The sequence below is a fragment of the Ailuropoda melanoleuca genome, chromosome 7, assembly GCF_002007445.2.
Source record: "Ailuropoda melanoleuca isolate Jingjing chromosome 7, ASM200744v2, whole genome shotgun sequence".
NCBI classification, from domain to species: Eukaryota; Metazoa; Chordata; class Mammalia; order Carnivora; family Ursidae; genus Ailuropoda; species Ailuropoda melanoleuca.
Genome location: NC_048224.1, coordinates 140858346 through 140872054, shown reverse-complemented (window position 1 = coordinate 140872054; position 13709 = coordinate 140858346). Strand labels below are relative to the sequence as shown.

The 13709-nt window shown below is 55.8% G+C and overlaps 1 protein-coding gene across 1 annotated transcript in view; it reads left to right on the top strand.

Moving 5' to 3' along the window:
- Nucleotides 1-899: 899 nt before the first annotated feature.
- The window catches only part of ADPRHL1 (ADP-ribosylhydrolase like 1), a 24772-nt gene continuing 11962 nt past the window's right edge, over nucleotides 900-13709 (top strand). Inside the window, exons 1-4 of the mRNA XM_002925955.4 lie at nucleotides 900-1113; nucleotides 6018-6182; nucleotides 10563-10688; nucleotides 12685-12825. Coding sequence (XP_002926001.1) covers nucleotides 900-1113; nucleotides 6018-6182; nucleotides 10563-10688; nucleotides 12685-12825 — 646 coding nt within the window. The remainder of the gene's footprint in view (nucleotides 1114-6017; nucleotides 6183-10562; nucleotides 10689-12684; nucleotides 12826-13709) is intronic.

Below are 13709 nucleotides of genomic sequence, written 5' to 3'. Positions count from 1 at the left end.
CACACGTGTTTCCCAGATCCAGGTGTGATGGGTCCCACTTCTGGTCTGATGAGTGACCAGGTCCCAGGGGCCAAGGGGGAAGCGCAGGCCCACGGCGGGGCCAGCGGCGGGCGGGGACACTGCCTCCTAACTCCCGATTCGACCCCAGAGCCTGGTGTGCACGTTCGCACCCCAGCCTCCCGCCGTGGAGCGTGCCCGGCACGGCAGGAGTCTGCGCCCAGAGCCCGGCCGCCGCAGGAGAGCCCGCCCGCTGTGCGCGAACGGTGAGCCGGCCGCACGCACCCGCGCTCGAGGCGCCTCTCTCCTTGGCCCGCACGTTGCTAGGTTTTCTGCCAACCACAGTGTGTAATCAAAAAAGTTTTCCAAAAAATAAAACCATGCGTGGAACGAAACTCAGTGTTGTGCTAGTGAGAGACGCCAGGGAGGCCACAGAGAGTCTCCGGTTCCATTTACCGGAAACGTGAGGGAAGGCCAAGCTGTCAGGGCGGGAAGCACGGGCGCAGGTGCCTGGGAGCGGGGCGGCAGTCCGACGGCGCGCTGGGCGTGTGCGCGTCTCCAGAACGCTGGCAAGGGCTCGGCGCTCAGAGGTCGTCGCTCTGCGGGGAGGCCGCAGCTGTTGCGACGCGGACTAAGCCCCGGGCTCCTCTGCCCAGAGCCGGTGCCTGTGCTGACGCGGGAGGGAGGGACGCTGTCCACGTGGCTCCTCGGCAGGCGCGGGGAGCAGAGGGGGCTGGAGCAGCTCTCATTGGTGCCGCCTGCAGAGACAGAAAAGGCGTGCCTGGCCATTCAGGGCGCTGCTGACAGCCGCACAACGACCAAAACAGAGGTCAGTGGGGCGCACTGAAGGCAGCTGCCCCGAAGCACGAAGGCTGTGTGCCGCCAGAGAAGCGGCCTCCCACATGGAGAAGTTCAAGGCTGCGATGCTGCTGGGGGCTGTGGGGGACGCGCTCGGGCACAGAAACGCCCGCAGGGACAGCAGTGCCTCGGGCAGGAAGGTCCAGGAGGGGCTGCAGACGAGCGCGGACCTGGACCACCTGCTGCTCTCCGCGGAGACGTGGCCGGTGAGCGACAACACCATCATGCACCTGACGACGGCCGGCGCCCTGACCACAGGTAAACCCCCCTCCCCCGCCCTCAGCCGCCAGCACCCGCTGCTGGGCACCCGAGCCCTGGGGGCGCCTGGCGTTTCTGCCACGGCGACCCCTGACCTCCCAGCCAGCAGTGTCCCTGCTCGCGGCCACTATGGGTCGTGTCCCTCTGCCTGTCCGCAGTCAGCCTCTGGAATTGTGACTCTTGGTTTGTGTCTATAAACTGTCCACGAGGCTGAGCCCCGTGTCCCTAGAGTTAAACCGGTTGAATTTCTCGCTTTGGGGCTGTTTTGGGAGAGGGTTCAACTTTTCACTGCAGATAGTAAGCCCTCTGATTTTATTTCAAAAGAATACAAAATAATAAGCCCGTTTGAAATTTGGACCCATTAAGATAATATTGTTTGGGGATTAATTCTAAATCCCAACGAATTTGAGTCAAAATGCCACCTCCCAAAACAGGATTCAGACACCCGCTTAAACAGAACACGTCCTGGGGAGATGCTGTGAATTCGGCTGGACGGGGCGGCGAGGGAAAGTGCTCTTCGGGGAGCAGGTGCGCGGCAGGACCGCGAGTTGGCACGACTTTCAGGGAAGCCGCGGGTGGGTCATGCACAGTTCCCGACAAGGTTCAGGCTGACAGCCTGTGCGCCTCATCCGCGTGTGGCCGCAGAGCGAGAGTCTGGGGCGACGGTGAGGCAATGAGGCTGGGCCCCGGGCCCCAGGCGCGCTCAGCTTAGCTCTGTGCTCATCCTGCAGGAATGCCGGCCGCGCCTCGGCCCGTTCCAAAATAACCCGGCCGACGGCCGAGGCACCAGAGATAAGAGAGCGGCGCCATGGCTCACTGGGGGGTGAGGCGCCTTCCCGAGTCTGCACAACTGTGCCATCGAGGATCTCCAGTTTCTCACGTGCTCAGACTCACCCGAAGCAGGGTGCCGGCCCGAGAACCGTGCGCGTCGCCCCCCCACCCCCGCTCCGCCAGCAGAGCCGGCCTTGTTCGGGCTGCGCACAGCCGGTCCTTGCTCCCTCCGTGGGTGTCTCTCCATGTCCTCTCCGTGTCTGCCCTTGTCTCTTTTGTGAATGGCGGAGTCCGCGGAGTGCCTGCACTGGCCAGCTGACCGTGACGTGCTGAGATTAGATTAAGCCCTCTTGACAGAAATAGGACATAATCTGCCCCAGGGTGAAATGTGTGCATGTGAGAGGATGGGGGTGTTTGGGGTCTTGTTTCCCAGCAGAGACGTGCCCCCGCCTCCGGCCACAGGCAGCGGGGGTGACTATGCACCCAGCACCCTCTGGTCTGCCCGCCTTGAGGGGACACTTGTGAAGACCGCCCCTGACTCGAGCCTCCAGAAACTCAAGCAGGCATCTTTTTTTTTCAAGTCACTAAGAATCTAAGTTGAAATTTTATTTAAATGTAGTTGTCAAACAGCTGGATCTTTTTTTTCAATAAATAGCAAATTGTGGGGGCTCCTGGGTGGCTCAGCTGGTAAAGGGTCTGCCATCAGCTCAGGTCATGACCTCAGGGTCCTGGGATCGAGCCCCATGTTGGGCTCCCTGCTCAGCGGGGAGTCTGCCTCTCCCTCTCCCTCTGTGCTCTCTCTCTGTCTCTGACAAATAAATAAATACATACATACATAAAATCTTTATTAAATAATAGCAAATTGTGGCCTATAAAGGGGCCTCTGAGCCCCGTTCACAGGGACCACCAGCCCTGACGCGGCGCTAAGTGCTGCCTGGTATGTTCTGGTCCCACGTGTCATCATCTGACCCTCACATCACCCTGAAGGTTGACATCATTATTACAGTTTTACAGACAGAGGAACGGACGCAGAGAGGTCAGGTAACTTGCCCAGTGCCCCACAGCCACATGAGTGCCTGAGCTGGGACGGGACCCAGATAACTCGCTTCCAACACGTAAGGTCCTCAGCACTGTCCCGACCGCCTGCAGTCATGGCCACGCAGGGACTCTGAGGGCCCCGACGGACAGTGGTTCTTCACTACTTCTCCCAAAGACCCGCAGACTTTCACAAAGTGGGACCACGGGTTGGCATTTTGAAGGACGCCCTGCTGTTCTGTGCTGTGAGGTGATGGGGTCCTGCTGTTGTGAGGGAGATGCAGGGTCACGGACAGCCTGTGTGACCTCCTACTTTGGGCCATGTCTCTGGAACGTGCAGAATTGGGCAAGATCAGATAGTGGGCCCCAAAGCCATGTCCCATACCCCACAGGCCGTGTGGGCAATCCAGTCTCCATAGTGTGCCCCGCGAGCTCACTGCACACACTTACCACAGGCTGCCTTGTGCGTGTGGCCCTGTGCCCGTCACCCAAGGATGGGAAGGGGGCTCCACCTCGGGGGCCCTGGGGCCTGGCGCTCCCCGGCCCTGAAACTCTTGAGCTGGCTTTCCCTCCTGCACTTTGGGACGATGATGCCTTTGTCATGGGGTTAAGTGAGATCAAGTGGGGCAGCGCGGGCACGTAATCAATTATTAAGGGAAGCTGGCTCATGGCAAGATAGTTACTGCCTGTCTCTCTAAGTGTCCTGGTCTGATGGTCAGCCGCCCCAGCTGCTGTGGCCGGACAGGAGCAGTGGGGGCATGAGCCACCGGGGACCACAGCAGGTGCCACGGGCGTGTCCATACCTGCAGGGGAACGTGGGGCCTGGCCCACGTGTGAGCGGACCAGGCCATCCAGATTCCCCCTCTCTCTTCCTCCATCACAGGCTCCCTGATGGCAACAGCATTTTGAAGAGTTGACGTTTTTACTACGAAGCCCCTTGATATGGGTGGTGTGCCTTTTCTTTATGGTGACATTGGTTGGGAGACATACAGGGGTTTCATGAGCTGCCCTGTCTCAGGGGAGACTGGGTGGGAAGGCGGAGAAAAGTGAGCTGAAAAACCACGTCACAAAGTGGAGGAACCACGGCATTGCAGCTTTAGAAAAGCTCTTTCTAGTTTGAATTCGAACCTGAAACAAACTGAAGACTGTTTGTTGCCATTTTGGGTTTTTTTTGTTCTTTTTTTTAAAATAATAATATTTTTTTATTATATTATGTTAGTCACCATACAGTACATCCCCAGTTTCTGATGTAAGGTTCGATGATTCATTAGTTGCGTATAACACCCACTGCACCATGCAATATGTGCCCTCCTCTCTACCCATCACCAGCCTATCCCATTCCCCCACCCCCCTCCCCTCCGAAGCCCTCAGTTTGTTTCCCAGAGTCCACAGTCTCTCATGTTTCATTCCCCCTTCTGATTACCCCCCTTTCTTTATCCCTTTTTTCCCCTACCGATCTTCCTACTTCTTATGTTCCGTAAATGAGTGAAATCATATGATAATTGTCTTTCTCTGCTTGACTTATCTCGCTTAGCATTATCTCCTCCAGTGCTGTCCATGTTGCAGCAAATGTTGAGAAATCGTTCTTTTTTGATAGCTGAGTAATATTCCATTGTATATATGGACCACATCCTCTTTGCTTTTAAGGAGGTTTTTTTTTTTTCTTTAGAAGGATGTGATTCCAGAATAAAATGAATTATTTGAGGGACTCCGGAAAGGCCAGGCTCACTCACCCCAGATGGAGTTAAGAAAGGCTGTTTGTAAGGGAGGTGCTGGTGACCCACAGGCAGGATGCCCCCACAGCTGCATGCCCTGCAAAGCCCACTCCCCCCGCCGCTGGGTCTGGCCACGGGCTCTCCATCCCCACTCAGACCTGGGCCATGCGTGGCACATCCCACAGGGCGTCAGCCGTGTGCAGTTGGGGACAAAAGGACTGAAGACAAAGTCCTGCCTCCAGAGTCCCAACTCCAGGGCCAGAGGGCCCACTGGCCCTGATGGCGGCAGGAACTTTCATCCCGGAGCAGGGAGAGACTTGGCCAGTGTGCCAGTCTCCCTCACCCCCATGCGGGGATCCTGGCCCTGGGGTAGCCGAGAGGGGGGCTCCCTCCCAGCGTCCTCCCCTCCCCCACACCCCCCAAAGTTAGGGTATGTGCCCCAAGCAGAAGAGGGGCAATCCCGGCTCCTGAGGCCAGCCCGAAGGCCTGAAATACAGTTTGGGTACAGGAGTTTGTTGGTAGCTATACAAGTCACAGTGGCGCCCTCCACTGGCCCAGCTGGCCTGGCACAGCGGTCCCTCCACCACCTGGCCCTGTTCTCTGATGGAACAAGGCAAATCGGAGGCCCCATTTGGAGCTGCGTGGCCTCCACCCACCGCATTGCGCATTTATTTAACGACGGAGATGCTCAGGCCTTGCAGCCGAACTCCGTTTACAGTCTCTGGCCTCGGGCAAGTCGCATAACCAGCGAGCCTCACCCGGAGCCCCAACACGACAGGACTGACGGTGTTGGCGGGGGCACCTGCGACCAGCGAGGGGCAATGTCTGCCAGACAGCTGGAGGGCAGCGCGTTAACGCCTCCGCCCTCCACATCCGTGATCCTCCAGGGACTTGAGAATGCACTTGTCCCCAGAACGCCGTCACACACTGGGTGCAGTTTGGGACGAACTGGGAGTCCACTAGGCTGTGTCACAGGAGGGAGAGGCCAACGGAGGTGCAAAGGTTCAGCTTCCCGTACGGAGATGTAGGTTTGTAGAAACCCAAGGGACGGGCAGATTTCAGGCCAGTTTGTCCTCGCGTGGATAGAACTGTCAGCAGGAGATGAGGACTGTGGGTTTTGTCTAGACTCCGCTGTGTAGCCGGAATGAGAAGCACAAAAACTATAATATCTGAATTCTGCATAAAATCTGCAGTGAGCTGTGTGCATGCGACGTGTCTCTAGGGAGCCAGGACCGTGGGAGGGGGGTCGCCTAAAGCTTCCTCCTCTCCTACCGACGGGGTCAGGAAGCTTACTGCCCCTGCTTTGTCCCTGCTGCCCTGGGAGCTTACGGGGCCACTGCCCTTCCTGCCCAGTCTGACCCTGTCCTACTCGTCTCTCCCCAGACTACTGGTGCCTGGACGACCTGTACCGGGAGATGGTGAAACGCTACGTGGAAGTCCTTGAGAAGCTTCCGGAACATTGGGCAGATCCAGCTACCCTGGAAGGGTGCTCACAGCTGAAGCCAGACAACTATCTCCTCGCCTGGCACACACCGTTTAACGAGAAGGGTCAGGGGTGCTTTCTCCTCCGCGTAAAGTGCATGCTGGACAGCAGTCTGCACACTAACCCGCGTGTCGTCCACTAACCGCAGAGGTGCAGGTCTGCACGACGCAGAGGGACTGGCGGGGGCTCCTTTGTGCCGCACCTGCCACCCGGGCGTTTAGTCGACACCAATCCTGGCTTCCTCTTAAGGAATACTTTCAACTGCTTTCCCTTCAAGTTTGTATTTGCCAAAAAGTCAGGGACACATATGCTAGCAGCATAAAGGTCTGTCTCCAGGGTGCTCTGATGTGTTTATGGTGATATATTTACATCGCCAGGGTCTCTGCCTCCAGGGCACCTGCTCCTGGGGTCCCGGACCATCCCTCTGGGTTTATAGGGGATGAACTTGCCCCTTGGGCTTTATACTGAGGATGGGCTCCCCCTTGGGGTTTGTGCTGAGGTTGGCATCCAATCATGTTACTTGGCATGAAAGAAGCGGAAACTATAATCTATAATGAAGAGAAAAATCAATAAATCAAAACCGATGAATCCTGATGCAGATGTTAGGGTCATCAAACAGGTATAAAATAGTATGTGTGCCAAAGGTTGGAAGAGTTAAGTAAGGACATGGATGTATAAAGAGAACCTAAATCACATTTCCAGAAAAAACACTATAATGTCTGAGTTTCTAAATGCATTGGCTGAGATTAACAGCAGATTAGACATTTTAGAAGAAAAAGAGTGAGTCTGAAGGCATAGCAATAGAAACAACCCAGAACCAGACATGTAGAGAAAAAAGCATCCAAAAATCTGAAAAGAGCACTAGTGAGCCATAGACGACTCACAGTGACCTCATGTGCCTGTGAAAGGGGCCCTGACAGAGCAAGGGCAACAAAGAAATGATTTGAAGAACTAGGGGCCAAAATCTCAGAAGTCACGAACAGACACTTCTCCAAGAAGAGACACAACGGCCAACAGACGCATGAAAACACGCTCCACATCCCTCGGCATCTGGGAAACACACGTCAAAACCACATGAGATCCCGCCTCACACCAGTCAGAACGGCTAAAATCAACAAGACAGGAAACAAACAGGTGTTGGCGAGGATGTGGAGACAGGGGAACCCTCTTCCACTGTTGGTGGGAATGCAAGCTGGAGCAGCCACTCTGGAAAACAGTGTGGAGGGTCCTCAAAAAGTTAAGAATAGAGCTACCCTATGACCCAGCACTACTGGGTATTTACCCCAAAGATACAGTAATACAGTGATCCGAAGGGGTCCCTGCACCCCAGTGTTCACAGCAGCAATGTCCACAACAGCCAAACTGTGGAAAGAGCCCAGTTGCCCATCGACACATGAAGGATAAAGGAGATGTGGTTCATACGTACAACGGAATAGTACTGAGCCATCAGAAAGAATGAAATCTTATATTTGCTGCAAATTACCATTTGCAATGACGTGGATGGAACTAGAGGGTACTATGCTGAGCGAAATAAGTCGGTCAGAGAAAGACAGTTATCATATGATCTCGCTCATATGTGGAATTTAAAAAATAAAACAGGCTCATAGGAGAAGAGAAGAAAAATAAAGATGAAATCGGAGAGGGAGACAAACCATGAGAGACACTGGACTCCTGGAAACAAACTGAGGGCTGCTGGAGGGGAGGAGGGTGGGGGATGGGGTAACTGGGGGATGGGCATTAAGGAGGGGACGTGATGGAGTGAGCTCGGGGTGTTGTATGCAACTGATGAATCACTGAGCTCTTCCTCTGAAACTAATAATACATTATATGTTAACTAAATTGAATTCTAATAAAACCAAAGAAAAAAAGAAATGGGGGCCAAAATCTCTCCAAATTTAATGAAAACTGTAAACCCACAGATTGAAGAAACTCAGTAACTATCGAGCACAAGAAACACGGAGAACACTACACTATGGCACGTGGCAAATTGCTCACAACTGATAATAAGGCGGAAAGCGCGCTGTGTGCTGACAGCACAGCGAGGAGGGTGCGGGTCTCTCGTCGGAAGCAGCGTCACGCAGGCACAGAAGGAAAACACTTCACCCTGGAGTTCTCCTCCTAGAAGAGCATCCCACAGAAACAATGGCCAAGTAGCCTTCCAGGCACACAGAGCTGAAGACTTCATCACCAGCAGTCATGCTGTGAGAAAGGCTAAGGGACGACCATCGTTTGGGCAGAAGGAACTTAACACAGAATGGAATCCACACGAGAACAACTTCGATGGAAATCATAATCACAGGAGTAAATAGGGAAGAATTTGTAACTTCTTACGGAAATCTCTTTAAAGGAGCGTTGACTTCAAAAACCAGTCAGGTGCTGCGGGTTTATAAAGTGCGTGTGAGCAGGTGTTGGACGCAGCGTGCTGGAGGCCGGCTGGGGAGGGCGGAGGCGAGCGGCCACACGGTGCTTGTCGGAGGCGTGCGGCGGGAACTCAGCCCCACAGCAACTACTAACATCACAAAATAGTTGTAACTAATAACCAAGCCATAGAGAAAGTGGAATCATTTAGAAATATTTGTTGGGGAAAACTCCACAAGTGACCTGTGTCCCGGCCCAGAATGCTCCCATCTGGGGAGACCAGGTGTGAGGCTGTCCCTCGGCCTTGGATTCCTCCATCTCATTGGGGACACTTTTCCCTCTTCTAGGTACGCAGTGAATTCCGGAACTGCTTAAACTGAGCATCTCACGGCCCTAACCAACCCCGCCAGTGCAGCTGGCCCACGGGGAGAGAACGGGCCTCCCCTGCAGCACGAACCCCACCTCGGCTTTAGGAGGGACCCACCGCCATGGGAGACCAGAGCTTGCTACCAATGCAGGTCTCCCTGCGTCTTCTCATTCCAGGAAGGGAAGCGCCAACCTCGTGTCCCTGTGTTATGTCCTCCTGGGCAACTCCAGACCAGAGAAGCTGGCCGAGGTCTGAGGGCTCCTCCCTGTGGTGGCGGGCGCTGTCCTCCACGTGGTGGGCATCTCCACGGGACTGGCAGCTGATCTCACTGCTCAGTAATGTTCAACCCAAAATAGGCAGACAAGAGAGCAATAGATCACGTAAATAGCACTGTATCTACGAAAGAAATGGCCTCGCTGGGGAATTCTACCAACCAGTTAAAGAAGAAAGAGAACCAGTTGTACACGGCTATCCCAGGGACTGAGGGGCACACCTGCTCCCCAAATTCATCCTGTTCCCAGAAGACTGTTGAAACAATAACACAGCAAACCACAGATTGGGAGAAAACATTTGCAAAGCACACATCTGATAAATACTCAGAACTCGTAGAACATGATAAGAAAACAAGAAACCCAAAACAAAAATGAGAGATTTTTGAGCTAGCAATTCCCCAAGGAAGAGACGGAGGTGGCCAAAAAGCACGTGAAATCATAGTCGGCACCAGTAGTTTCTCGGAAACGCGTGTTAAGCTCACAGGGAGACAGCGCCGAGCACGCTGAAGTGGAGAGCCCGCGAAGAGCATCCAGGGCGCAGAGGAGCCGCCAGCAGGACTTGGAGCAGCACGGCCACTTGGGAAGCCGGTTTGGCAGCTCCTTCCCAGGTGAGCGCTCTTGCGTCGGAGGAGCTAAGCGCTGCGGTCCGAGGAGAGGAAGGCGTGTGTCTGTGCGAAGATTTGGTTAGGAGTGTTCAGGGTGTTATTCGTCACCATCACCCCCCACCCCCAACTGGGAACAGCCCAGGCATCTGTCCGCAGGTGGGTGGACAGAGCGGCAGCCCCTCTGCACGGCGCAGTCTGCCCAGCGGGAGGAGAAGTCAATCCTTTGGCAGGACAGCCCCGGGGGCATCTCGACGTGGTCACCGTGGGTGGAAGACGCCAGGCAGGAAGGAGTACATTCCGCATGACTCCATGTGCACACAACGCCAGGAAAGGCCTACGGGCCTGTGGCGCCAGACCTGGAGAGCGCCCGGAACCCTTCGGAGTGACTGGCGGGCAGACCCACCACCTTTATCCAGGAGGCCGCGCTGCGCGGCCGCAGTTTACCGGTCAGGACCGAGACCTGCGCAGCTGGCTGTGCTACAGCCACAAGTCCGTGAAACTCTCTTCAAAGAGAGAGGATGCATCTGGTTAAAGCATGCTGGGTGTGCAGCTCTGTGCGCCACATTTTCCCGGGGGAGCATGTTATGAGCACCTCCCAAGCCATCAACAATCCCGTGTTTCCTGCTGGAGTAAAATCCCAGTGCGAGGAGGGTTTGCAGTTTACTTACTTCGTTCTTTGTTGGGCATTTGGGTCATCTGACGATTTTTCACTCACTTAAATGACACCGCGATAAACATGACAGGGACATGTTTGCACTTTCGGGTTATTCGTGAGAGTTTGGTGGCCAGAGGTGGGGCCATTGGAGCCAACGTCTGAAACTGGGTGTTCTGTGTTCCACGTAGGCTCTGGGTTTGGAGCCGCCACCAAAGCCATGTGCATCGGCATGCGGTACTGGAAGCCGGAGCGCCTGGAGACGCTGGTGGAAGTGAGTGTCGAGTGCGGCAGGATGACCCACAACCACCCCACAGGTGAGGCTGCGCGAACGGCGCCCGCGTGGAAACCAGACCCACCGTGTGGGTCGTCTACCTGTGGGCGGACTCGGGCTTTTCCATCTTCAGTTCTGCTTCCGCTCTGTTTTTGATCTAGAAGCAGGCTTGGCATTGAGCACAGTGATGCTGGAGAAGGAAGCATCCCCAGCAGGTGCAGTGCCGTTTGCGCCAGGACGAAAGAAAAGCGCCAGTTATCTGAATGAGGCTAGGCTCCGGGGTGACGTCACGGGCATCCGCATTTATATCACATGTGTTAGGCATCATCTGCTGCCATGTGCTGCGCCCACGTAGGGGTCTGAACCCCCACGGGCCACGTGAGCTGCACCACAGGCCACGTGAGCTGCACCACTTCACCGCCCGGTGCCTCTGTTTCCCCACCTGTCACAGGGATGACTGTGGCGCTGAAGCCAGGCCTCCTTGTGCGTGAGCAGACGGTGGGGGGAACAATGGGCCCCTTGGCTCGTGCTCCTGGGGGCAGTGGCACCAGCCACGCCCCGGGGTTCCCCGCCACACATCCATCACACAGAGGGGAGGGCAGGTGGGGCCCCAGCACCTGACCATGGGTCATGACCTAGAAGGGCAGTCGGCTCCTAAGTTTAAAAAGAAACCTGTAGGGGCGCCTGGGTGGCACAGCGGTTAAGCATCTGCCTTCGGCTCAGGGCGTGATCCTGGCATTATGGGATCGAGCCCCACATCAGGCTCCTCCGCTATGAGCCTGCTTCTTCCTCTCCCATCCCCCTGCTTCTGTTCCCTCTCTCGCTGGCTGTCTCTATCTCTGTTGAATAAATAAATAAAATCTTTAAAAAAAAATAAAAAATAAAAAGAAACCTGTAACCACCCTTGCATCATGGCAAGGTGGGTGACACGCCCTCCCACACCCCCGTGAGTCTGCAGACAGCCAGCCACTGTCCCAAGATTGTTCTCTCTTTCAAGGCCACTTTCTTTTAAGATTTTATTTATTTGAGAGAGAGAGCATGAGCAGGGGGAATGGCAGGCAGAGAGAGAAGCAGACTCCCCGCTGAGCAGGGAGCCCAACGCGGGGCTCAATCCCGGGATCCTGAGATCATGACCTGAGCTGAAGGCAGATGCTTAACAATTGAGCCACCCAGGCGTCCCCTCAAGGCCACTTTCAATGTCCCCTGTAACTGATGCAGCCACACTGTGCCCTCCTGGTGATACCCTCGTGGGTGTTCTTTAGACCCTTAAGTCTGTGTGAAAGGCAGAGAATTTGGGCAGCTGGCGGCATCTCGGCTGGCTGGGGGGACTCCGCGCTGTGTACCTGCTGCTAGCAGTTTAGCTCGAGGCGGACTAAACACAGGAACCTCCAGCCATGATGGTGCCGAGTGTCCGAGACAATATGGGGAGCACGAGACTCGGGGTCCGGAACCCAAACCTCTAGAACATCGGCTGATATAGTGCCCCTATTATTAAAGAAACGTTTCACACAATTTGTTTCTAACGAAAGATCTGATGAGATACTGAGGGACACTGAGGGTTTGACGGTCTGCGGGCAACACCGGGGAAGGCATGTTGGCCCCTGTCCAGAGTTCCAGACACCACTGGCAGCAAGCATTGCAGCCGTATTACCCTGTGCACATCCTCGACGCTGGATACCCCCCAAGAGGGGGCAGGCGATGGCAGGTGGTCCGGACGGTAATGGGTCTGAGAATGGGACACTCACTTCCGGCCCATAGCGATGCCTTCCAGAGTGGCCAGTGAGCCACCGAGAGCATCTCTGGAGATGACCGTGCATTTTCCCGTGTGGTTGTGGTCTCTGTGAGTCTCGGGCTGGCCTGGTGGGCACTCCTCTGTGCTGAGGACCGTCTGCCCCCACGACAGCCCTTGCTGGGGGTGTGGCACCCCTTTGTGCAGGAAACAAGTCCAGCGTGCACAGAGCCACAGCCCAGCACGCTGAGCTCAGAGCCGGCGTGGCCCAGATGCCATTGTCGTTCTCCTGTTCTGCCCCACCCTGCAGGCTTCCTCGGGTCCCTGTGCACGGCCCTGTTTGCATCGTACGCTGCACAAGGAAAGCCGCTGGAACAGTGGGGCAGGGACATGATGCGGACGGTCCCGCTGGCTGAGGAGTACTGTAAGAAGACCATCCGGCACCTGGCAGGTGAGCCTGGCCTCCCCTCCTATCACACTTGAACGGGCTCGTCTGATTCAAACTCAGGGCGCATTTGGACAGACCAGGTTCCCAGACAGCTTGAGGTCTGTTCGCCCCACAGTGAAACCAAGGGCCCAAGGCACCCCTGGCAGAGGGCAGCACCTGCCCAGGGGGACCCCAGTGGCCAGGAGACCTGGTGCAGTGCAAGCCGCTGCACCCAAGCCCGGGCCTCCTGCTGTCTGAGGGCACCGGAGAGACGAAAGGAGTGCGCACTCCAGCTTGATGGTCTTTAAGTAGCCCACTCCCCGGAGAGGGACGAGGGACACCCACACTGATGTCTGCACTACTCCTCCACCTTGCGGACGGCCTGACTCGAAGTCTGCTGCCACCAAGTTCAGATGGGCATCCGTGCCCACTGGTGACATCTATACCCAGGAATGTCTGTCTGTCCTCGGTTACCCCAAATCCACTGTCAAAGGACACACACCCTCCTGGCCACCAGTGGGGTGTCCATCAGCTTGTCCGGCAGAGGTCCTAGGGGACTGTGGTGTTGCTGGCAGTTGGGAGAGTGGTGGTGACCTGGCAGACCAGAAGCAAGAAGCAGGTGCAGGACTAGGAAGCCCACGGCTTCTCCTTGGGCGGCCGACCCTCCGCAGGGTTCTCTCCCTCTAGGAGGACGGGAGCTGCATGAGGATGCTCTGAAGGTGTCCAGGAGGATTTCTGGCATGAGTTGCCGTGTTTGTCCCGGGGCAGAGGGAGCTGAGGGTGCGTGTAGGAGCAAAGTTGTTGGTTTTCTGGGCAGCCCGAGGCTGAGGTCTTGAGACAGGAAACCCATGAGTCACTGTCACCCTCCGACGAGTGGGGACTCATTCTAAATATCTTTTTTTTTTTTT